This window comes from Melozone crissalis, unplaced genomic scaffold (genome assembly GCF_028551555.1).
Source record: "Melozone crissalis strain CALT ecotype California unplaced genomic scaffold, PUWL_Pcris_2 ptg000016l_1, whole genome shotgun sequence".
In the NCBI taxonomy this organism is placed as follows: Eukaryota; Metazoa; Chordata; class Aves; order Passeriformes; family Passerellidae; genus Melozone; species Melozone crissalis.
In genome coordinates this window covers 10,268,980-10,293,873 of record NW_026535794.1, presented here as the reverse complement: position 1 = coordinate 10,293,873, position 24,894 = coordinate 10,268,980, and the positions used below count along the sequence as shown (strand labels likewise).

Genomic DNA, 24,894 nt, shown 5'->3' with positions numbered 1-24,894 from the left:
AAAGGATTTTCTATAACTTTATAGGATAGAATTAAGAATTAGGTCTTGTCACCTTTTAACTGTTTGCATTATCCATAGTAAATAAAGGAAAACACAAGTCCCTAACTAAAGAATGTATGTGTGTGCTTTGTTTGCTTTTGTAGTATCCAATTTCAAATTCCTAGTAATTTTGTTGACTTGAACAATTTGGCATGTTATGGTCCTACTCCACCATATCAGGCTTGGTCAAGAAGAGAAACCTAAACCAGATTGTAAATGAAATAATTGTTACTGTTGTGGTTTTTTCTGGTTTGATTTGTCATTAGTTTATTTAAGTCTAAATATTACGTGGTTGTTGCCACGTTCCTTTTCCCTGCTTTGATCTCAATGTGCTTTATGACAAGGGAAGAAGATAATTAAATTATTAACATAGTCAAGAATTTCCCTGAACTCTCTCATCTTGCTGTTAAAATAAGGCCTACTTTGCTTGTTATATTGAGAGCTTTTATTTTTTTATTGGACACAAGATCTGGACAAAATTCTTCCTTCCAAGTCTCCTTTCCAAGAGAAGTCCATAGAAGCTCTTCATCACTGCACTGCTATCTTTGATAAATAAAATGTTGTTTGGTGGTTAGATTTCAGCTTTCTCATTGAGATGCCTTGAACTTCTTCATGGTTGCATTTCCTGCTCTCTTTTTGTGTCCTTTAAGAGTCCACAGCATCAATTATCTTTCACTCAATGATTGTCTAAATATACACCTTTTTCTTTTCCCTTTTTTGTGTTTGTGTCTGTATAACCAGTAAAATACACGATGGAGTACAGTGAAAATTGTTGAATGTGGTAAAATGTTGTGAGGCTTCCCATAGATTTTTGATGAGCTGCCTGGAGCTCAGAACATGGTCCTAATCCTTATGTGCAGGGATGCAGAAGTGAATAAGTTTTTGCTGGATAAGTTACGCTCCAAGCTTTCTGGTACTTAGTCACTAAATGCTGTTTTCTTGAAGAAACAGGCTTGAGCTTTTCAATTAAATCACCTGTCTCTTGACAAGCAAGTTAATTAAACCAGTCTGATTGAATTCAAGAGTCTTCTGTCCTGAAGAGGAGCTGTAAGGCCACCAAGAGAAATCCCAACTGCTTTTAAATTATTCACATTACAGAAAGCAGAAGGACTCTGACTGTGATTGCTCAGGGTCGTTGCAGCTGATGTGCTTTGAAAATTGATTGTAACAATAACTCAGGTTTTACTGAATGGGCAGAAACGTAAGATAAAACATTAAAACTCTTATGTGACTTTAAGTTCTTCCATCCATTTGTAAATTAATCTCTTCCATCTGCTTAATTAAAAACACTTGTTGAAATGTTTGGAGAACAGTATTTGACAGGATACACCTTTGGGTATTAACAGTTGATCCTTATAGAAAAAATATCTTTTCTCCATTGTAACAGGCCAGAAACTCAGAAGTTCGAGCAAATGCAGCGTTTTTGTTTGTGGATGCTTTTCCTGTTCGTGATCCCAGTTTTACTGCTGAAGAGATGGACAGTGAAATTCAGAAACAGTTTGAAGAACTTTTTGTAAGCTTTAATGAAATTAAAATGTTAAAAATGAAACTATTGTCAGAACTAACTACAAAAAATTGTTGATGCAATTAAAATGTATGGAATTTCTGAATAATTGTAGGGAAATAGAGGTCTGTGGTACAGAAAATACAAAATTAAATTAATTTTTTAAATTTCTGTAGTATGTTTTCTGCAGATGCTATACACCACTTTAACCTCTAAAAAGGAAATATTTTGGTTTGTTATTCATTTTTCTGTGAATGAGAGATGCCTTTGAAAGATGAAATGCATGAGTAATAATCTTGATCCTTACTTAACCTAGGATTGTGGGGGAGAGCTTCACAGTTACTGTGGAAGCACTCAATCAAAGTTCAGTACTGTATTACTAAATACTTCTGAAATTAAGTATAATGGAGAGAACCTAAAAATCTCCTTACCAGTCCAGATGGGTTAGAATGAGCATACTATTTTAATTAAGAAAATGTTGGGGGATTCCTGAGTTCACATCATATAATTGAAAATTTCAAAGTTGTTATGTTGTTCCATAGGAACAGTGATCAGTGTAAACTCATATAAATAGAAATCCAGATTTTCTTAATTAAGTCACAAATGCAAGACTTGATTTATTTAAAAAGAAAAAATTCAAAACTCCAATGAAAAAACTTGGCCAGTAGTTACCTTAATTTTGCTTCTGGTTTAAATTTCCTGGTTTTCTTCATAGTAAAATTCCTTGTGGGACTATTGATATTACAGTTCTTTTATTGTATGACAGTTTTCATAATGATTAAAATGTAATGGAATGCATTTTGTTTATGATAGGCTCAGACCAAACAGCAGTAGAGTCACAATAACCCATATGCTCACAGTGTTGTTCTTCTGTTTGTTTTAGAGTCTCTTAGAAGATCCCCATCCAGTTGTTCGCTCTACAGGGATACTGGGAGTTACTCAGATCATATCCAAGTACTGGGAGATGATTCCTCCAACAATTCTTGCTGATCTTTTAAAAAAGATAACTGGAGATCTGGCATGTGATATAACATCTGCTGATGTTCGCTGCTCTGTTTTTAAAGTAAATGTTTTTTATCATGATTGTCATTTTTCTGTTTTACTTGATGTACAGGTTTCTAGTATAGGCCACTTTAAATCAAGGAAATATCTTGTTCTTCAAAATGTCTTAGGCAATAGAATTCCTCCTACACGGAGGTTTTGCACATTTCATAAAAGCCACCTGTTTGGAAAACACAAATGTCTTTTGAAATAGTAACTGATTGGCTTTCTGACTCTAAGGTATTCAATTCCAGTTGTACACAGACTGTTTGGACCCAATAATTAATTTTGTTTTAGCTATTAGAAATAACGCTTAGACTTGAAAATATATGTAGGCAGCTCTGAATTTCTTACATCACTGGCTTTAAAGCATCCCAAGGCATGCACAATTGGGATTTTGTATCCCACTTTGTGTGTCTGAGCTTTGGATGGATATAATTCCATAGCTGGTCTGGTGATGCCTCCTCCCATGCATTGCTCGCTATGTTAGAAATAGTTCATCTGCATCTTTCTGGCATGTGAGAAATAACTGATAGCTTGGACAGAAAAATGAACTCCCTAATCAACATTTGCACTTGAAGATTTTGTCTGTGTCAGTTCAGCCTTAAATTGAAGCTGTCATCCTGTTAATCCTCACTTGCTCCACTACTGCTTCATGGGGGAGCTATCCTGGATAAGCAGAAAGTGCTGATTTAAAAATTAATTATTAAAAAAAAAAGTATTTCTAATTTGAAATCAGCATATTTTAGAGAGCTGGTGTGTCTTCAGGCAGAGGGCAAGACCATGGTCTGAGTGTAGGTCTGAAGCTGATTCAGCTGAAGTGAGTTCACTGAACAGAGTTCACTGCAAATTTGAAGTAATCAAAGCAGATTTTACCAAAGAATATGACAAAAACAAGCATGCACAGTGTCTGCCCCTGCTTTGTTTAACATGACAAGTGTCGCAGTCCTCTTCAACAATTTTTAGCTACAGATTTTTCAGCTCCACTCTCTGGATTTGATTTTTTTATTTTAGTGCCTGCCAATAATTTTGGACAACAAACTAAGTCACCCACTCCTGGAGCAGCTCCTGCCTGCAACCAGACACAGTCTGCATGATAATTCTGAGAAGGTGCGAGTGGCTTTTGTGGAAATGCTGCTCAAAGTGAAGGCTACCAAGGCTGCCAAGGTAGGATAATGGTACTTGATAAGTAGCAAGGAGACAAAATCATGGCATGTATTAAAAAAAAAAAAAAGTACATTTTGAGACTGCTGCAGTGTTCTTAAAAAAGAAAGAACCTGCTTTGCTCTGGTAAGAATCTTAATATCTGTGGTATCCCAAGGGCTCTGTGGGGCCTTGTTCTCTCTGGATGGGCAGGGGAGAGCAGTGGGTCACAGCCACTTTCCTCAGCTGCCCAACTCTTCTAAATGCCTAACACCTTAACCCTAAGTAGCTTTTTTGCTCTGATTCTTCTATTTTTATAATGTCTGCTTCTATTTTGTGGCCACATCCTTCAGGATTTTCATGTCCTTTACAGTGATTTTTAATGTATTTTGTATTCTGCTGTGGACTCTTATTTAGGGTGCCACTGTCCAGCCACAGGCATTACAGCATCTTTGAGCTCTTATTCCACTCTCTAATGTTAATAGTTTCCTAATTTCAATTTTATATTTTAATTTAACAATGGTTTAGTCTCTTGCTAAGACTAATAAAGACATAAAACTATTAGAAGGCATCCAGAGGAGGGCTCTGAAGGTGGTGAACGGTGCAGAGGGGAAGTCATACAAGGAGTGGCTGAGGTCAGTTTGTGAATTATTCTGAGTTTGCTGCAATTGAAGACAGAGAAAAAAGATAATTCTCAATGTTAGAGATTTTTTAGGGGAAGGAAAGATCAGGTTTATATAAAGAAAAAAAATCCTAGTAAGTGTTAGATGTTTTTCAATAACTCCCTATTGATTTAAAAACTGTAATGTGTATCTCTAGGAAGTCCTGGGATCACTTTAAACTTAGTTTTTATGACAGTTTTAATAGGGACATCCATAGCTCAAATTCACAGGGTAATTATCTGATGCAAATATTTCTGCTAAAGAGTAAAATAGGTTCCTTGGCATTAAAAAATACTTTTTTGTTTGTTTTAATTTTAATCTGTCCAGCATAATTAATTCAGAATCTTCTCAGAAAAACTACAAATGTAGTGTTACAGCTGGCAAACAGCTGTGTAGTCTTTCTGAATTTCATAGCATTTGATTTCTGTGTTACAAATAAATTAGAGCTCTGCTAAGAATGGGATGCATTCAGTATTTAGTAATGTAAGCTTTGGGATGGTTTTGGAAAGGGTGTTGATCCATTTAAGTACACAGTACTTGTGAGTAGTTTAGACCTACTTTATCCTGTGAGGAGAATATGAAACATGGCACATAATGACAATAATTGTATTTTATGGTGATATCCTTGTAGAGTAAATAGTTCTTCCCTGTATCTATGGAATTGCAGTAGTATTGCAGGTGAAGTGGAATTGCTTGAACCACAATTTTAGCAGTGAGTCAGAGATACCAGGAGATTTAAAACATCAGCACAGCAGAATGACATTGCAGCAGAATTTGACCTCCAGTACACATTGGTGTAAGAATAAAAGATGCTCAATGCTTTCCTGGTTGATGTTCTTTATATTTGATTAGACTATTACCATGGAAATCACTCAATGAAGGTGATGTTTTTTTCCTCTATTTTTGTTTCACTCCTTTGAACATCTTTTCTCACCTCACAAAGTTCTGGAATATCTGTCCCATGGAGCACCTCCTGTCCCGGCTGGAGGTGGACTCTCGGCCGGTGTCGCGGCGCATCGTGAACCTCCTGCTGAACTCCTTCTTCCCCAGTGCCCAGCCCGAGGACGTGTGGTGTGAGCGCTGTGTCACCCTCATCCAGATGAATCCTGCAGCAGCCAGGAAGTTCTATCAGTATGCCTATGAGTTCACTGCCCCCACCAATATAGGTAAAGCACAAAACCTTGGGAGCTTTTGGGATTACTGATAGCATGCGATGTAAATGCTTTTTTCTTATTTCTTTAACAGTGGTACATTGTAGCTAGGTTTTTGGGGGGGTTTAGTATAATAATAGTTTGTAGTTTTGGAAATTCTTGACACCAGCAATAAGCACAGCAGGCAAAGTCATCAGCTTTTTCAACAGTGAGGAGATCAAAACTTTTCATCTCTGTTCTTATGATGCTGTACTGTGCACTCCCATGGTGGTACCTGGTCTATTCCCCTTTCTATTCCCCTTTCTCCCCACATGTACTTTAAAATTATCTCAGTTGATACCTATTTCTCATGTAGAATTAAGGTAGCAAATACCCTGATGCCTTAAGTGATTTGAGATCTTCATGTGAAAGATGATATAGAAACTGAAAAAATGTTTACATTTGATAATCTGGATGTCTGGGATTTGTGCACCAGGATTTTCAAGTTGCTCAGAGAAAATCTAAAAAGTCCTCCTTCAGAAAGCTTCTGAAAGTTTCAGTGAAGAGGGCATGTACTGCCCTGCCTGTCACTGCTTTCTAGAAAAGTCCTATTGAAACAAGTAAAATCAGGAAAATTTTGTTTCAGAGGAGTTCTGTTAAAACTCAAGTAATCAGCATGGAGTGACTTGGGTAAAATGCCCAAACCATTGCCTCTCACTGATCATCTTGATAAGGTTATGAAATCACAATTATGAAATCAGAGTGGCATAACCCTTTCACTTTTTCTAGAGCTGAGCTCCTCATTCAGGAGCGCAATGGTTGGGCTGCATCTTTTCCCAAGAATGGGAATTGCCACAGGAGGGAATGGGAATTGACATAGGAATGAAGATTGACATTGGAGGGAATGTGTTCTTGAATGTGGGTCATTAATTTAGCTGTGCAAATCCTACAGATTAGATGTAGGAGTTGTGGAAGATTCCTCTGGTTCTGGTTTGATAAGGTGGTGATTATTTGGGGTTTTTTAGTATACTGTTTTAACAGTAAAATTCCAGAGCATGATGATAGTGTTGTCATTTCTTCTTCATACTTGAGGATATCAAACATGTTCACATTTTTTCCATTTCCTGTACAAGGAATTTTGCTCCATTTTTTTCCTAGCTGTTTCTGGTTCTGTTGCCTACTTTTTCATACTGGCTTTCCAGCATTGTAATTAGAAGCACTTATTACCAACATTTACAAATAGTAAATGTCTCATTTATTCCTGCTCCATTTAAATGTAGCTAAATTGATGCTCACCATTCGGCGCTGCTTGAATGCCTGCATCCAGAAAGCAATGAAAGCCAATCTTCATGGCAGTGGGGATGAGGGTGAAGATGGAAGTGAAAAGGAGAACACCAGTGTAAGAAAGTCCACTCTATTCTAAATTCTGATAACTACTTTTCAGTGGTGCTTAATGTGAGACAGAATATGGCAGAAAGTCTAAAGGAATGTCCTTGGGCATCTCTGGAGTTGGAAGGGGAGAATTGCCATTATGTTACAGACATCTTTGCATAAAAATCTTTTCTTTAAGATTTTTCCTTCTGGGAAGCTGAAGCCTCAGAAAAAGAATGTAAACAATGGCTATCTGCTGCTGTGGAATGCAACAGGTGCACCTGTGATTGGCCCATGTTAGATGTGTACAATTAAGGGCCAATCAAAGACCAAGCTCTCTCTGGGACAGAATCAGAGAGAGCTCCTTTGTTTATTCATTCCTTTTCTATTCTTAGCTTAGCAGCTTCTGAGAATTTTTCTCTCTATTCCTATTAGCATAGTAATAATGTAATATATATAATAAAATTATAAATCAAGCCTTCTGAACATGAAGTCAACATTCTCATCTCTCTTTCCACCCTGAAAAACCCTTGCAAGCCCTGTAACAACATTATTGGATTTTCATGTCCTGCAGTAGCAGAAATCTGGTCAAGTAGCTAGAAAAAGATAGAAGGAATATGAAGCTTATTTTAAATTCATAGTTGCCTAATTCCAGTGTTGATTATAAATTGGTTTGGTTTTGCAGTAAATTATTTTAAAAATTACTATTGCAAGATAGGTGAAGTTAGAGAGGATAAAACTCAGTTATGGAGTTCTTGTTCTACAGCGACCAGAGTGTCTTTGTAAAGAATCTAGAAGGATTTTTTCTAGTGTCTTTAGAGCCTTATTTTAATTTAAATTTCTATCTGAAAATATCATTGGTAATATCATCTAAATGTTTGTATTTCAGGTGTTGGATAATGTGTTGTCAGTAAATGATGTGGCCAGCATGGCAAGTTTGTTGGAGATCACTGTAATACTCTGGAGAAGCATCCACAAAGCACTAGATCATAATGAGGATGCCAAAGAATATGCTATCAAGAAGTTTGCTTCTGTACTTCCTGAATATTTTAAAGTATTTCAGGTAAAGAAAGCCTTGATTTTCCTGTATTTTCTTCTGATGCTTTCATGTTTTATATCTTTTATTTATTTTTATGACATTAAGTATTCTTTTTCATTGTTGTTATAAACTATAAACAGCAGCAATTTTCTTGGAATCCCACAAATGGGCGGAAACTATTCTCCAGCTGCAGTGTCTGACTGATGAACCATTATGCAAATAGTCAGCTCAAAAATACTTAGGCAATAAATTGCTCTCCTTGTAAGGTTTTTCTAGGGTTTTATTATTTTGAATGTTTTAGAACTTTTGGAAAACAGTAAATACAAAGGAGCCATTGTAGAATTAATACTCAGCGTACATTAGAGTCCACATGTTTTTCTACCCATTGTCCTCCAGACTTTTCCACCAGCACCACTTCTATGATTCAGCTGCAGCTGAAGCAGCTGAGGCTCCTTTTGCACTGAATTTGAGCTGGCAGAGTGCACTTGCAGCCCAGAAAGCCAAACATGTCCTGCTGACCTGCTGGAGTGAGTCCAAAGGATGGCCACCACGATGATGAGAGGGATGGAGCACCTCTCCTAAATGGAAAGGCCTAAAGAATTGGGATTGTTAAGCCTGGAAAGGAGAAGGCTTTGGGGTGACCTAATTGCCTGCAAGAAAGACAGAGAGGGACTTTTTACAGGGGAGTGTAATGACAGGACAAGGGGAATGGATTCAAACTAAAAGAAAGTAGGTTTAGATTAAATATTAGGAAGAAATTCTTTTTTGTGAGGGTGGTGAGACATTGGCACAGATTGTCCAGAGAAGCTGTGGGGGCCCCATCCCTGACAGTGTTCAAGGCCAGGTTGGATGGGGCCTGGAACAACCTGGCTAAGTGGAAGGTGTCCCTGCCCATGGCAGGGTGGTTGGAACAAGATGATCTCTAAGGTCCCTTCCAACCCAAACCATTCTGTGATTCTGAGGTTTCTGCTAATTTAAATCTACTCTCTAATAATCTGTAGATGCATTTATTTTTTTATTGCCTGGATTCAATATAGTCAGGTAATTAAAATCAGTAATTTTCAAATTCTCAGTCTCCTTTCTCTGATTGTTTCAGTGTAATTCTTGAGGAGGATGCCATCCTGAGAGTGGCCAATAGTGGCTGCTGCACCCAGAGTGAATTTGGAAGGATTACATACTGCATATCTTTTTCTTAGTTGATGGCTTTTTTGCTGAAGTGTCCTAAAATATGGTGGCTGCTCCACTGCAGCTTTGCTTTAGATAATCAGGGAGTGAAAAGCAGCTCATTGGTACACATTACTCTGCAGCACAGAGACACAAGTGCTCTCTACCCTGAAAGCATTTAGAAGTTGTCAAAGACATTCCAAACTTTTTTGGCAGAGGATGGAGCATCCTTTCTGAAAGGGTCGGGTGAACAGACAAGATAACCAGTTTTAGCAAGCAGCCTCTTTGACTTTGATATTCTTACATAGTGAGTATGCAGCTTGGATCTAAAAGGACCGACAGGAGATTCAGAGATTTAGGTCCTAAAAGGCTACAAACATACTGAAGCTGCCTGTCTCTTTCCTGAAAAAGCTACAAATATATTTTAAAAGTTCTTTTAAAAATATGAGCTTTAAAAAAAGGTTTTAGATTTTGGAATGGCCAAGTAGATGATCATTTCATTTGACTTTTTCCATGAAGCTTGGACGTAGCAATAAACCATTTTTGAAGAGTTCTTAACATGGATTGGTTTCTGTATAACCTGAGTGAGATTGTGTTGTGGCCTAGACCATGTATTATGACATGTTGTAAATGAATAACAGTGCATTAAACACTGCCATCCTTATATAAGAACCTTTTTCTTTAGTCTTTTTAATAAGTTTGTCTTGTGAATGAATTTAGGCATTTAAGGTTGAGAAGAGTTAGATGGTGTCATGGTTGTGCAATTAAACCTCAGTCTCTAGTAGAAAAAAAATGAGGAGGAGCTGCTATTTCTGTTGCAATGGGTATTAACCTAATGGAGCCATGACTATTCATGGTAGTTATTCTGGCAGTTTGTCAGAAAGTGAAGGATATGATAATTGGTAATTGACCTCCAAAACAGGAATCAGACATTTCAGATTGCAAGCCATATTGTTTTGAGCTCCTTTCAGCTCCATTTGTAGTGGGAAAGGGAGATCCTTAATTTGAGGAGATGTAATCACAGTTTTTCAGTACTGTCTTTAGTTTTGCTTGCATGTGTGTACCTCTATGTCATAGAGTGTCATTCTTTTATCCTAGGACGAGCGGTGCATGGCTCCACTGATTATTCTGGCATCCTTTATGCCTCCTGCTGCTATCCCTACATTCAGGTACTGTTTGGAAATCCAAAATGGAAATCACTATAAGTTTGTTGCTGGCTGTATTCGTTCATTTTTTTGCAATCTGATATATTAAATACCCATTTGGGTAAATTAAGACACTAAAACTGTGATAAGTCAGTAAAATTTGTGATATTCAAGTCTTTCTCATTGGTGAATCCTTTTTTTGTATTATACTAATTGTTTTCTGCACTTATGGGTGTGAAGATAATGTATCTCTTTGTCTGTTTTCTTTTAAGCTGTGGTGTAGTTTCCAGACTCAGAAATATTGACAGTGGAGCTGACCAAAACAAATATTCTGTCCTGATCGACTGCCTGTGCCGCTGGGGTCAAGTGGGGCACATTTTGGAATTAGCCTGTGATTGGCTCTCTGACTCACTCACCCCAACAAAGGTGTGCAAATGCATGTCACAGGGAATAGAGGAATTGCCAGCCTGCTTTAAGGCATCATGCTTTTTTAGAATAGAATAAGAGCTTTTAATGCTGTATTATTCTGCTTTGAAATCAGTTCTACAGTCAGGTACTAACAGGGTTGTACTGGTTTTGTGCTTCCTTCCTATTCAGAATGCTAAAACATCTGGGCGTCGAGTACGGATCCATGTGACACAGGAATCAAAGCCAGACCTAGCAATTGATTACATTGAGTATTTATTGACTCATCCTGTCAATTGTGGTTGCCTACTTTCTGTTCCTAAAAATAAACTGAAGAAGCTTTTGAAAATCCTCGGTGCTGCAAAGGTAGTTTTCTCCTTCTCATAAACAGTGCTTATAAAATCAGTGCTTAACATCATATATTGCCTGAGTCAAACTAAAATGCCTGCAAGAACAAATAAATGAGGTTCATTATGCCCTCTCCCTTTGTAAAAAGATTTTTTTGGTAAAAAAAAAAATCCTTTTGATTTTTATTTCTTTTTTATTTTTATTCCAACAAATACTCTAAACTAGAAGTATAATAGTTCAGAATTGTTTATAGAGATGGCAGATTTAAGCCAGCTTCTCAGTCTTAGATGTCTCAAAATTTTTTTGATCTAGTGTTGAGTGTTTTTAAGGGACCCAACTTTTAGAATATGTGAATAAGGAATAGTCTGAAAATCAGTTATGGCATTGAAAAATGGAAGTAAAGTATGCTTGTTGCTTATTTGGGGTTGGTGCTTTGCTGGTTTTGTGGGTTTGGGGTTTTCTTTAACCTTTTGTTTAAAGCTATTGAGTAAAGAAACATTTGAAAGGTTTTTCTGAAAACTATAAATGTAAACCTTGATATTTCAGAAATTTCTTGGCTCAGTTTTGGAAGGAACAGATTCTGGTGGCTGGAATCAAGCAACCAGCCTAAGAGCCTTCAGCCTCTTTTGCAGATTGACTGTTCATCTTCAACACAAGGTATGGCTATAGCTTTCCAAAATAGGCTGGAGTTACAGTTGACAGTATAAGGAAGTTCCAAAACAACTGGAGAGACAATTGGTAAACTTCCCTTTGGGTTTTTTTTTTCAGTTTTCTGAAGAAGGAGAAGATCACCTTTCACTTCTGAAGGAGACAGGTGCTTGGATAGAAAGTCAAGTTGTACCTTTTATACTAGCAAGTGATCAAGAGGATGGTATTTCAAAACACAGTGATGTTTCTGAATTCATTATCCAGGTTAGATGATTCTTACAATATAAATCAAGCTGCTTTCAATTTGAAAAGCTGTAGGTGTAGCAATTTGTGTGCAGACAAACTGCACTGGCATTTGTGCCATCACTTGCAGTATCCCTTACCCCTGCCCTTGATTTGCCCTTCAAAGAAAGCATTTGATGATATAATGTGGGTGATGTTTTAGCTAGTTCTGAGCTGTTTTCTGTTGCATTCTTCTGACATTTCATTTAACCCAAGGTGGATTTTTAGCACTGAGCTTTTACCAGATTTTGGTGAAAGGAAAGATTTGGCTAACTTTGGTCCCAGGCAGTGTCTTTGAACAGCCCAGCTCATATATACACAGACTGATTAAAAGTTCTCACTCTGCCTGTACTTCCATCTCATAATCTGTTTAGTATGGAACAACTGTGTGTCTGTAGGGAAAAGCTCTTTTTGTCTGCTGGTTTTAATTTTGCTATTAAAGGCAGGTAGAGATGTCATATTTTGCCTCAGTAAATGATAAGTATCAATGCCTTTGATCTGAGCCTGAGTTAAAAAGAGAGGATTTGCTGCCTTTTGAGAAACCATTTACTGTTGGGAAAGGGCAATGGAAGCATTTGAAGGACTGGTTGGAATTCATGCTTTTCAGCAGGTGTGAACTGAGTAACTCCAGTTGGGTACACCAGCTCTCAGGGCACCTTGGCTAAGAGTTTGTAGTTTTATTATTTTGAGTTTTACTGAATGATTACTTTACATGAAGTTTGGGTTTCCTATAATTTTGCACCTCTCTTCTAGGCCTACCTGACAGTGTGCAAAGATGTCATAATGGTGGGCCTGGGAAATGTCACATTTCAAGCACACCTGTTAGAAATGGCTCTTCAGGTTATGCAAACAGGTACCCTCTTTTGTACTAACAGCAACATCTGCATTTATACTTGGCTGGCTTTTCTTGGATTAGCAAATTAGTTAATCCCTAACTTTTAAGACTTGGAGGGAACACTGGATTCATTAATTGGACTGTATGAAAATTTCAGCTAAGGGCGCTCAGAAATGAAATGTATTGTCTACACTTGTAATCTCTCACTATTTGTTGTATCTAACTGAGTTTCGTTCTAAGCTGGTACCTGATTAATATTGCAACTTTTACATTATGGTATTTATCTCTTTCTCTAGAGAGAGGTGGCTTTTGTGCTCCAATGTTGCTGTGTGCTCTAAAAGAAATTACTGAAGCTTCTTTAAATCAGAATACTGAGACAGAGGAAGTGACAAATCTTTTCCACACTCTACAAAACGTCTTTCAGAAAGTTTTAGAATGTGTGGCACACAGACTTAAGAAAGAACAAGAAAAAGGAATTCAGGTATGATATTACAGTTCAAATTGATACATAATTGCTAATGTGTAGATGAATCCATCATTTTTATGCAAAGGGGTATACTTAGACATTTTGAGGTTGTTACTTTGCTATTACCAACTGTTTGGGTAGACACATGATTAAATTTTCAGTTAAATTTGCCAAGTTTTCTTGTTACCAGGTTTTTTTTGTCCATTTTGGTCTCATGATGACAGAAGAACCAGTAAATTGCAGAACAGATGCATTTTGTTGCCAGTCATTCTGGAACATGGTGATACTTCTAGGCTAATCATCTTATCTGCAATTAGATGAACTTCCCCAATCCAGAGCAAAGGACTTGTTTATATATTCCAAGTTATATGTATATATATATACACTTGTTTATATATTACAATATATATTATGATCTTGGAGGGAGGAAAAATTTTCTTTATTATTTATTTCTTTTAGTCTGAATGATACCAACTTCAAAATATGAATGATGTTCTAACATTATGGAAAATCTCACATCTCCACAGAAAAGTAGACTTCTTGTATTTTAAAGCAGATACTAAATAGTAGTGAAATGGGTGGATCAGTCTGGGAAATTTGCTGATCTACTTTTCGTGACTTCTGAAAAACATTCAGTTCTTTTTTGTAAGAACCACTGCTTTGTTTGTTTCTCAAATTTATGAGCAGACTTCCCAGTTGTTGCTGATTCCCCTCTGATCCCAAGTGACTAGAAAACCTCAAAAGCTTTCAAGGTGTGGTCTGCACTTCACAGAGAGGCTTGCTGGTATATTTCAGTTATACTCAAGCAGTCTGAAAAAACAGATGTGTTTTTCTTTTTGGTTTTAGTTGATTCACTCTATTCAGATGCCTCTTGGAGAATTCATCCATGCACTGCAGTGCTGGCATTCCACATTCCCAGCAGTTCACCAGGGTGTTCTCTCCACTCTCCTGGCTGCAATAGTAGCAGAGATAAATTGTGTGCTACAGAAGGTAAAGTTAATCCTGATTTTCTTTTTTCTATTGAACACCTTCTGCTTTTTAAATGTTATGTTGGAACGACAGAGCTTTATTCAGAAAATTGATCTTCGTACTGCAGATGAGGATTTTGTGTGTGTTGGCATGGAACAAACAGGAAATTTTATTTGCTATAATTTCATATTAGAGTTCATCTCTCAGAATTCTGACTACAGCTGTGTAGGAACAGACTTGTCCTGATATTTATTTCAGTGTCTGCCTCTGACAGGAGAATTTAGCAGTTAGGCAGTGTTGGGGATTAATAACATGGATTCTGGGATATTTCCTCTGTGCTTTGTGCTGGCTCTGACTGGGAAGGAGTCAGCTTTTCTCCATGTGCTGCTGTGGTTGGCATTTGTGGCCAAGCCATTGTTGAGGACACACCAGTTTGTTTTGGCTGTTGCTGAGCAGTGCTTTGCAGTGTCAATATTTCCCTGGTTCCTTCACCTTCACTCTAAAAAAAAGTGAGGCTGTCAGTGGGCAGGAGGCTGAGAGGGAACACAGCTGAGACCATGCACCCAAACTGATCAAAGGCTTATGCCACACCATGCAATGCTGTGTTCAGCAATCAGAGCTCAGGGGAAAGGAGGAGGACAGGGGCTTCTTCTAAACCTACCTGACTTCATCCCACCCAGCATTAGGGAGTTTGGGAAGTGAACCACTGATGTGTGACAGATTCCCATTCCCTGCTCTTGGAATGGCCCCATAAGGTTCTATAGCCCTGTTTCAAAGCAGGCTGATGCCCTGCTTGGCACTGATCACTTGTGCATTCTCTGCTTCCATACAGAGACATTTCATGTGCTGCATCTTGGTTTTGGTTCCTTTGGTTTTCCAAATACCTGATCTGTGTTGCTTTGGAAAGTAAAGAAAGAGTCTCTAGTACTGAAAAGAATGTGTAGACAGAGGTTGTTTCATGTTCTGAAAGTCCCAGGAACCACAACTCTCCTTGAAGGAGAAGGGCAACATTCCCACCCCATTTTTCTAATGCAGGTAATGTTAGGAGCAAATATGATTAGTAAGATTGGAAGCTTTGACAAGTAAAAAGGAAGAGCAGAGGCTCTTTAGTAGAGGCTGTGCTTTTGCTGTGGGTTCTGGATGTGTCTGAAGCAGAGCAAGGAACAGTTGCCAGAAGGAACCACGGAGCAGTTCCAAGGTTCTGTTACAGGAGGCACTGCAGCAGTACCAGCTGTTTGCCTGCAGATGTTGATGTATCAGCTGAGAGGCTGGGGGGCACAGGTGCTCTTTACACATGATGCAGAGGAAACATTTCTGGGCTTAAATATACTGGAGATTGATAGATTGAGTGTTCATTCCAGTCACTCATCTGAGCTGAGCTTTTCCCTGCCCCCAGGTTGTTGTAGATCAAAATTCTGTTCTAACTAAGTATTTGTCATCTGTTCAGAACTTTATATCAAAAAGAGCAGGTATCCAGAAAATCACTGTCACTGAAGTTACATTTAGAAATCATGGATGCACACTTCAACTTGGAGCCACAGAGAGACTCATTTGTGTTTAACAGGCTGTGCCTTTGTGAAGAGTGACCACCAGTGTAGATAAATGAAACTTCCGGTGAAAGCAACTGCAGAGAATATCTGCCTTGGTACAAATACTGTTCATGTGCTTTAGTTTCAGTCTTTCTAATTTAAATTAGTTTTGTTCATTTGGACACCACACAGTTGAATTAAAGCCACTCAAAGAATACTTGTGAATGTTCCAATGGTTTAAGGATAGGTCCTGGTTAGTGTAATTATTGAAATACAATATTCTGCATACACATCTGTCTTGAGCTACAATGGTTGTTGACTTATTTCTTTTTTAGGCTTCCAGTGAAAATGACTTGACTATGCCAAAGACTATTTCAGACCTTCCCCCTCTTTCAAGCAGTTTAATGGCTGTAATTATGAAGTCAGCTAATGTTGTCAGGTAAACGTTTCTATATTAATTTTTCCAAGATTTTTGCTAATATAGAACAGTTTATGTGTTGTCAATAAGATTTTAATTTCTAAATTCAAATAAATCTTGAAGAACTGGTTGATTTCTAAATTTATCTGGACTATTTAATAATCCCTTTTTAATAATCCCTTTTTCTTGACATATTGCCTGTAGGTATTGATTGCTGGGGTTGAGTCCATTTTTTAACCAAGAGTGCTTCTTATTTACAAGACTTAATCATTATGAGTTTTTTAATCATACATCTTGGCTTGCTTCTTTCATAAGATACTTATAAAGCTGAGTCCCCTCAACACAGAGATATTAAGATGAGATAAAATATATGCCAGAAATAGAATTAATCCTTTGATTGAACATCTGCAACAAGGTGGCATGTACTTACGGTTGTATTAAAGTCACAACATTCAAAATAGGAAGTACCTGAGTGCTGAAAGCCTCCAAAAGTGAGCTTATGTTATTTATTTTTTAACACTTAAACTGGGAGGGTATTTGCTCTATTTAGTGGGGGCCCTAAATATCTTCTAAAATTGTCACCACTGAATTTCATTTTGCATGGTTTGTTCATATTCAATTTTTCTTAACATGACTCTACACACCAGACTTGTTTTAAATGACAAAGGGACTTAGAAGTCCTATTGCTCTCCCTGACTTGCGACAACTAATTCCTCTTCTTTCATCTGACAGGCACTGAGTATCCCTGTCTCTGCTGTTATGAGGTGGTTTGTTTTCTTCTCAATCCTTCTCTAATTCTAGTTGAACTTGCAAAACAAAAGACTCCAGAGACTCCAGAGATTCCAGCAATAGTCCAACTAATGCAAATCTTGAGGCAGCAGCTCAAGGTGTTCTCTTCTAGTGAAACAATTATTTTACACATCTCTTTTCAAAAGAGATGCAGAAAATCAGTTAATTCTTCTGAAACTTTTTCTTGTAGTAATCAATGTGAATCTTGTCCATTCTTGGTGGAGAAAACTGCAAGTTTGGGCCAAATTGTTTCTGTGTACTTGGGGAAAAAAATGTATCTTCTAGTATTTCTCTTTTTGGGGTAAAGATTTGGAGATAATTTCCATCTTGTTCTACTGGTGCCTCAGAATTGAGACTACTTTTAAGGCTCTTTTATAAATCTGTATTTGTAGGGCATAACCAGGGTCCAGTAGTGAATGGTTCAGTATTTCAGACATCTTTATGTCAACATGAAAGCCTCTAACATTACAAAATCTGATGTGAGCTCCTGCTCTGTGAGCTCAGACTCATCTTGCTCTGAGTTCAGCAGAATCTGTTTTATTTTCAGTACTAACCAGTCTCTAGCGCTGAATTTCAACCCCCCTAGCAGTGATAATACTGGGAGACTTGGCAGTATCTGTCCAATTGTGTGAGTAGCCTTCATTTTAGTAGGGAATATCTGTATAGGAACCAATTACTTACCTCTGAACCTTATATGTATTTTTAAATAGCTTATTGTTCTATTGTACCTTTGCCTGCAGGCTCATGTGACCCTTTTTCAGAGGGAGGTGGGGAAAGGCAGCTTCAGTGAGTGTTGTTACAGGTTAATGAAATTCCAGTGTTCCTTCATGGAGGTTAAGAGTGTGCTTAGTGACCCAAACAATGATAACAACCAAGTCAGGACTCTGATCCCACTTCTGCCCATTAGCAATTTAAGAGCAAGCTGAAATGGAATCAATGCTTGGTCACATTAGTGCACAATGATACAATGAAACTGAAGCAATGCATGAGCAACTTCACAATGCTTGTTTCTGAAGCTAAAGATTTTTCATCTTTCTCAGCTCTTAGAAGCAATATTTGAATTTCTGAAAAATGTTTTTACTGAATTGGTTCTTAACTGCATATTTCATTTTGATATCTTACCACAATAAAAGCCTGAAGAACAATTGAAGTCAGGACTGGCAATGTATGATGTTCAGTTTTCATAACAGATAATAATATTGCTAAAGGTTTTTTGAAATATGTTAGGGAAAGTTTCTGTAACATTGCTGCTCTCAGTTTTCCCTTTAGTTCTTCACAGAGCATTTTGCTTTGTGCTCTGAGTACCACCAGGATTATGGACCTCTTCCATCTCCTGTTTTATCCCTCTTGTTCTTTTATTTTTCTCTGGTTTTGAGAATTGCTTCTCAAAGTTAAATTTGGGTTTTTTACCACAAACACTAATGACCAGTTAGTTTCCATTCTGTGCTATTGACTTATTCCCTGCTGCAGTTTAGTTTGGTTGCTGGACCCCATCTGAGACTTTAATTTCATTTCTCTTACCTTGACATGTATCCCAAAACACCACTAGAGCTTGCTGGTAATACTTTCATCTCTTGCTAGAAGTCACAAAATCTCTTAAGATACATATTGAGTTAGTATTTTACAAGGAGCTGCTGTCATGGTTCTGTTATTCTGTCCATAGTTTCAGTAACTAAAATGTTGCTTGGATGTGTTTCAGAGCATTGTTTAGTTATAAATGATCTTCACTGGGTTGTAATTGGAAAAACATCTATTTTAATATTTATGAGAAACACATTTAAGATCAAATTTTAATTAAGCCTGAGTAGGAACTAGCAAACCAATGGAGTCGTAGAATATATTTTTTTCAAACTTTTGTAGGAATTTGAGTTAGAAATTTCAGTAAATTCTGGAAATTAAATTCCTGTAGAACCAGTAGTTTTTTCATGGATTGACTTTGCTAAGATGTACCACAAGCTTTTCACTTCTCTTAACAGCCACTTTTTCTGTTTCCAGACTTTTTTATTTTCTTCCCAAGCAATTTACCATGCTTTGATATTCTCAGATCCAGAGGCAGCACATAGTTTTCAGTTACCCAGTCATGCTGCTTTGTCCTGCATGGTGTCTTTGAAGCTGTGGTGGCAGACTAGCACAATTACAAACATGTTCTGTTCCATTCTATTTTGAAGGAAATGTGATTTATAACATATTTTTTCTTTATTTTTTTCCTTAGGTCAATTTTAAATGAATTAATGGAGTGCATTCTCTCTGAAGAAATTGAAGGGATTTTTAGTCTAACAGCTACTGTCTGCATTGTGATTATAATTAAAGGTCAGTTAAAACATTTTTGTCCATTTTCCATATTTCTTTTTGCTACTGCATTGAAATAAACAGTAGTTAATCCAGGACAGTGAAAATTCAATTCAATATCTAATCTTCAATTGAGCAATCTTTTATGTTTAAAGTTTTTCTATGAAAATATGGAAGGGTGGGGTTTGTTTTTTTTTGATAAATTATTATTTTTGTCCAACTCATTTCAAATAGGTAAGCACAAAACTTCACTTCTAAAAGATATTGCACCTGCCATTCAAAGGAAGCTGATAATGTGCAAGGATGCTGCCACAGAAGAATCCAGAGGCACTGAAAGGTGGGTGTGCTGCAGGAAAGGAGCTCTGAGCTCTCCTATCCCCCCTCTGCAATAATTGGCTCTGTTCTGTACTTACATAACACTGTTAGAGTGTTCTGAGTGACTGATTGCAAGGTTTAAAATACTGGGGGGGAAGTGGGAGGTATTGAGCCCAGCACAGTATTAAATTTCCTGCCCTTATATCTGCTGTGATTGCAATCTTTACATATTTAGCTTCAGGCTTTTTTCATTTAATTTGAATGTGTTATCACTTGATCTGTATATTGCAGGATTCACTTCTGAAATCCAGGTCTGTTTGCAGCTGGGGTAGAACAAAGCAAATAGTCCAGTTAGTAATTCTTATCACTAGGAGATTTTTCTCCCACTTTAGCATTAGGCATATGAATCCAAACCTATTCAGGCAGTAAAAATTTAACTGAATATAACAATGACTTTGAGACCTTTCCACAGGTGATTTTATTTTGCTCTTTTTGTTGGATGGTGGATTTCAAGTGTCATATCTTGTGTATCTTTTGTGAAAAGTTTTTTGAAAGTGATTGGCTGCATTGTATTTGCAATCAGTTATCTCAGGCCTGTTGAGAGAATCATGATGACTCCTTTAGCCTTTAGTGTCTCAAACTTGCTTAAGTCTTAAAATTTGTGAACAGCTGATTTCTGCCTAGTTATTGAACTGCCCATGGAATCAAAAAATGTGCAAAGGAGACATTATAAGCTCAAATACAGAATGTGAAGAAACCAGACTGGGATTATGGACATTATTCCAAAATTTCTGAGAAAGTTTGCAATGCACCACAGAGGCCTGAACATGCAGAGGCCCTTGCAGTCTTTCATTCTTCAACTAGTGATCCTTACTATTGAGTCAAACAATGGATGTAGAGTAGACAGACTTTAAAGTAAAAAAAGCCAAACCAGAGACTCCCAAACAAGCAAAAAACCCATTGTAAAGGAGCCTCATTGTACAGGAGCTTCATTTACTCAACAGTTTCTTGCACAGCTCTTCCCCAGATCTTCTTGTGTATCTCTGGCCTGGGGCACATTGTTCTCTGGCATTTTAGTGACTTGACATGACATTGGTGGCTGAGCTGTGCCTCCATCCAGAGCATGGTGCTCTGGGTCCCTTCAGTACCCAGAAGAGACCTGCAGGAAAGCTGGAGAGCTGCTTGGCTGTGAACAGAATGTCCTTTGGTCAGAACCTTGCTTAGAAACAAAATCTAACACAAGTAAACAAAACCTCATTCTTTTCTCCTTGAAATGATTTTACAATGGGTTGCCAAGTGCCCTACTAGAATATTTTTAACAATAATAATAATAATAATTATGTAGAAAAGAAGGAGAGCAGCAGGATATTGTGTTTCAGTTTGCGCTTCTTCTAATCAAGACAGTAAAAAAAGCTGTGAAATTAAAGTGAATCTTAACATGATTAAATAAATAGGCACATTAAAGTGAATAATTGCTGCCACTTGAGAGCACTAGTGACTATAAATTTCAGTGAGAACACAGATAATTGCTTTATGAAACTATATGATTGTCTCTGCCCAGTGAACTGGGACAAATCAACCTGCATGTTGGGGCAGATGAGGAGTATGACATGCTACACAGTGTTTTAATTTTGTGATATATTATGAGTGGCTGCCTTTATGTAATACAACCCAGGAGGCAGTTGCAGACAAAATTCAAGGGTTAGGGATATGAATATGATAATGGGAAGACTTTTTCTATGAATTGGAATTGCACTATGATATAATTCAGAAGCTATCACACAGCTTTGCAGAATTTGGGGGGTTTCATATTTTTACAGTTATGTTGGGGAATTTTCCAGTCCAGAAGGGTAAAATAATTGATGCTGGGAAGAGGTTTGGAGGGAGTTCTGCAGTGAGCAGGTTCTGCACCATGAATGGAAGTGTTTGCAGTCTCCCAGCTAAGACAGAACATCAGACTGGGCTGGGCCTCTGGTGGTTTCTGATGTGCCATTTGTAGTGCTCTGCTGCTGGTGTGCTAATGTAGCTAAAATGTGATTATGCATGCTCAAAAACATGCCCTATTGTTTGTAAACTATTTTATCATCCTGCTCTGCTTACCAAACACCAAATTTTGTTATGGTATGCTGCAAGTTAGAGCTCTGGTCATTAATTTGAAGACAGTCCTCTAACACACATTACTGTGCTGCTGCTGGCTAAAATGCATTGCTGGGTTTTAACTCATTCTTAATAGTATTACTATTTTTTGCTTCTGAATGCATTAGCTCCTAATAACTCCTTGAGGGATTATTTTATTCAATACCCAGGTATACCAGGAAATGGTGACATTCTTTAATTTCCCAAGAGAACTGGCATTCTGTGCCAGCATCTTAACTTCAGACTTAGGAGTAATCTCTTACATATTAGCAATGAAAGTAAAAAAGCTGTCTGGTGTGGTAATTAAGGTGCTGCCCTTATACAAGGAATTGGTGCACTAATTCAGAAGCAAAACTTTTCACTGCAATTTACTCTTCCCTCTTCAGCTGAGCTAGTGGTTTCAGATGGTCCTGTGGGTCTGTATTTTAAAAATGCTGTTCAGTGCATTTAAAAATTCTGGACAACATACTGTGTATTGAGAGAATTTCCTCAAGAGTAATGGCACACACATTAGTTTATAAAGTGCAAATATTTATGCTTAAAAAAAAAAATGCAGATAAAGCTGTCAATGCAGTCGTTTGGAGGTTAGAGAAATATTAGATTCTGTAAAACCTAATGTGCTATAGGATAATAACTTAATACTGTATTTAGGTGTATTTATTTTATTTAGCTTTTTGATATATGAATATTAGAATTTAAATTTAGCTAATGACTGTGCTGAAATATTTTTTTTAGTATTATCATTAGCTAGCTCTCAGATTCTTAATTGCACTATCTTGTGTCTGTAAATTATTGCTCTTGAATTGTTTTGGTGTATAACTCTGGGCATGATTTCTCTGCCTCCCATCTTTGAGATCCCTAGGAAGGTACTTGGTAAAACTGACTTCAGCTTGTGTGTTTGGGAGGAGCAGAGTGAGCCCAAGTGATGACTTTGGCCAACGTGCCAATGGTCCCACATCACAAATCCATTGGTTTTTTAGCCTTCAACTGTAAGGAAATAAAATTTATACAAAGCAGCATTGTACCTAAACCCACAGAACACAACTAATTCTCCTAATGCTGTAGAACCTTGTAACACTACCTTTAGTTGAGACTGGAGTTTCATCCTGGCTTAAAGGCACTGCAGAGAGGGGTGTGAGATCAGAGCAGGGCTGATGAGTGTCAGGGCAGCTCGAAGGGGCAGCTGCTAATAAGGACAAGATTGAAAGCTCAGGCTTGGAAAAAAGTTGCCACAGGTGAGAAGAAAAATTATAGTTGTTGAAGAGTGAGGGAGAAATGAAGAAAGCAAACGAATGAAAAGTGGTCTTAGAGTGAATTTCTTGTAAAGGATTTCACTGTTTTGTTTAAACAAAAGAGTAACAATGCTGTGCAGAAAACAAGTGGGTTCTTTAACTAGATGATGAAATATTAGAAAATGTGCTTGAATTGACATGGTAATTTAAACTGGTTTGCTGTTGGTTATTCTAGAGACAGAGATGATCAGGAGAAAAATGGAAAAGTTGAAAGAAAACGAATCCAGCTATTTCAAAAGTAATTTGTAAAGGCATTTTAATAAACTAATACAGACATAATTTTAATACAGACTAACTTGTCAAAGAAATCATGTGGTAGCTGTACTCTGAGAATCAAATAGTTGAGGATTGATTTGGCATTTAGCATTTCTAATTCTGTTATGCATTCTTTTTTTATGGCATTTCAGATTCCTGTGTGAATCATCTCTGAAAATTTTGGATGAGTTTTTGAATCCTTGACCACGCAGAAGCTTTTGTCATGAAAATTGAGGGAAGGTGTATTGCTTTATAAAAACTTACCTTGTAAACTTGTGAATTGCTTAAAACTGTTTTCTGTTATTCTGTACATTTAAAACAAGCAAAATGTATAAAAGTGTGTATAGAAATTATGTAATAGTAAAGATTCTTCAACAGCTGCAAAGGGGTTGTTCTGTATAAAAATGTCTTCTTGGGGGGAGTGTAAAATCAGTATTTTTGTATCTTTGTTTTTGTAAAACAAATAATAATTGTATCATAGATACTCTTGAGGCTGAGGTTGCATGTAACCTCAGTTCCTGGGAGGACTACAGCATATTCCTAGGGGTTATGGAAATGAATCTTACTTTGAGATGTGTGAGGGTCAAAATGGTCATTGGGAATAGCCATCATGGCTTTATCAGGGCAAAGGCTTTACCAACCTGACTTCTCTCCCTTTTGGAGAAGAAGAGAGAGCGCAGCATGTCCTGTTTCCTATCCTTGGCAAAGACTTTTACACAGTATCTTACAGCCAAACTGGAGAGAGATGGGATGGATTGGTAGACTTGGAAGATGAGTGGAAAACTGGCTGGACCATCAGAGTGGAGGAATAATCTGCTAAGGGGTGACATTGGCGGCTGTGGCACTGCTGAGGGCAGGCCCTGCTGCCAGGGCTGGTTGGTGACAGGGTGAGCAGCAGCCTCGGACTGGTGGCAGATGAGAGCAGCTGGGAGCCACAGCTGACACCAAGGGGCATCTCCTGATGTTCAGCAAAGACCTGGAGCTGATGGACAAATCCTGCACCATCCACACAGGCACCTGCAAAAGGACAGCTTCTTGCTGCCTGCTCCTGCCTGCAGGAGGGTAAAGGAAACACTTTCCCCAGAGATGACTGGAGGAGAATATGAGGCTACAGAAACAACTTGAGCAAGAGAATTTCTTGTTGGATGTGAAAAACAATCATTATGAGAGGGAAATGGAACTGGAAGAGTTGCTCAGAAAGCCTGTGGAATGCCCATCCTTGGAGATGTGCAGAACTTGGCTGAGAAGGGGGGAGGGCTCTGACCTTCCATAGTGTCACAGCTTTGGAGTTAGCCCTGCTGAGCTGGGGATTGGATTCTCCCCTGAGCTTCCTCATGACTTGAATATTCAGGTGATTCAGTACCCAGTACAATGGGGGGAAATGTCTTAACTAGTAAACATAGGCTTGCGTAATATATAAATTGTTTTATATTTAACTATTTTTTAAAATTATAGCTATTTTGATCAGTTAGTACTAAGGATGCAGATAATGCAGGCATCTAAGACATTTATTTAATTTTCTTGCGACCAGATTCTCTCACAATGATGCCTTGTGAATGCTGACCTAGAATAGAGGCTAGACAGTGTTAAAGGAATAAAGTCGGTATTTATTAAAAGGTGTAATGCACTTTGGGTAGTACAAGAGCCCAGCCAGGGCTTACATCCAAGATGAACCAGAAT

General features: G+C 37.7%; 1 protein-coding gene across 1 annotated transcript in view; it reads left to right on the top strand.

Moving 5' to 3' along the window:
* NCAPG2 (non-SMC condensin II complex subunit G2) overlaps positions 1–23,451 on the top strand; it is a 42,407-nt gene extending 18,956 nt beyond the window's left edge. Inside the window, exons 10-27 of the mRNA XM_054274021.1 lie at positions 1,427–1,552; positions 2,427–2,606; positions 3,599–3,751; positions 5,333–5,555; positions 6,800–6,918; positions 7,780–7,953; positions 10,192–10,262; positions 10,511–10,664; positions 10,836–11,009; positions 11,538–11,648; positions 11,760–11,903; positions 12,675–12,774; positions 13,053–13,237; positions 14,069–14,212; positions 16,056–16,159; positions 19,140–19,237; positions 19,451–19,553; positions 23,367–23,451. Of these exons, the coding sequence (XP_054129996.1) occupies positions 1,427–1,552; positions 2,427–2,606; positions 3,599–3,751; positions 5,333–5,555; positions 6,800–6,918; positions 7,780–7,953; positions 10,192–10,262; positions 10,511–10,664; positions 10,836–11,009; positions 11,538–11,648; positions 11,760–11,903; positions 12,675–12,774; positions 13,053–13,237; positions 14,069–14,212; positions 16,056–16,159; positions 19,140–19,237; positions 19,451–19,553; positions 23,367–23,418 (2,415 nt within the window). The 3' untranslated portion in view covers positions 23,419–23,451. The remainder of the gene's footprint in view (positions 1–1,426; positions 1,553–2,426; positions 2,607–3,598; positions 3,752–5,332; positions 5,556–6,799; positions 6,919–7,779; positions 7,954–10,191; positions 10,263–10,510; positions 10,665–10,835; positions 11,010–11,537; positions 11,649–11,759; positions 11,904–12,674; positions 12,775–13,052; positions 13,238–14,068; positions 14,213–16,055; positions 16,160–19,139; positions 19,238–19,450; positions 19,554–23,366) is intronic.
* The last annotated feature ends 1,443 nt before the right edge of the window (positions 23,452–24,894 follow it).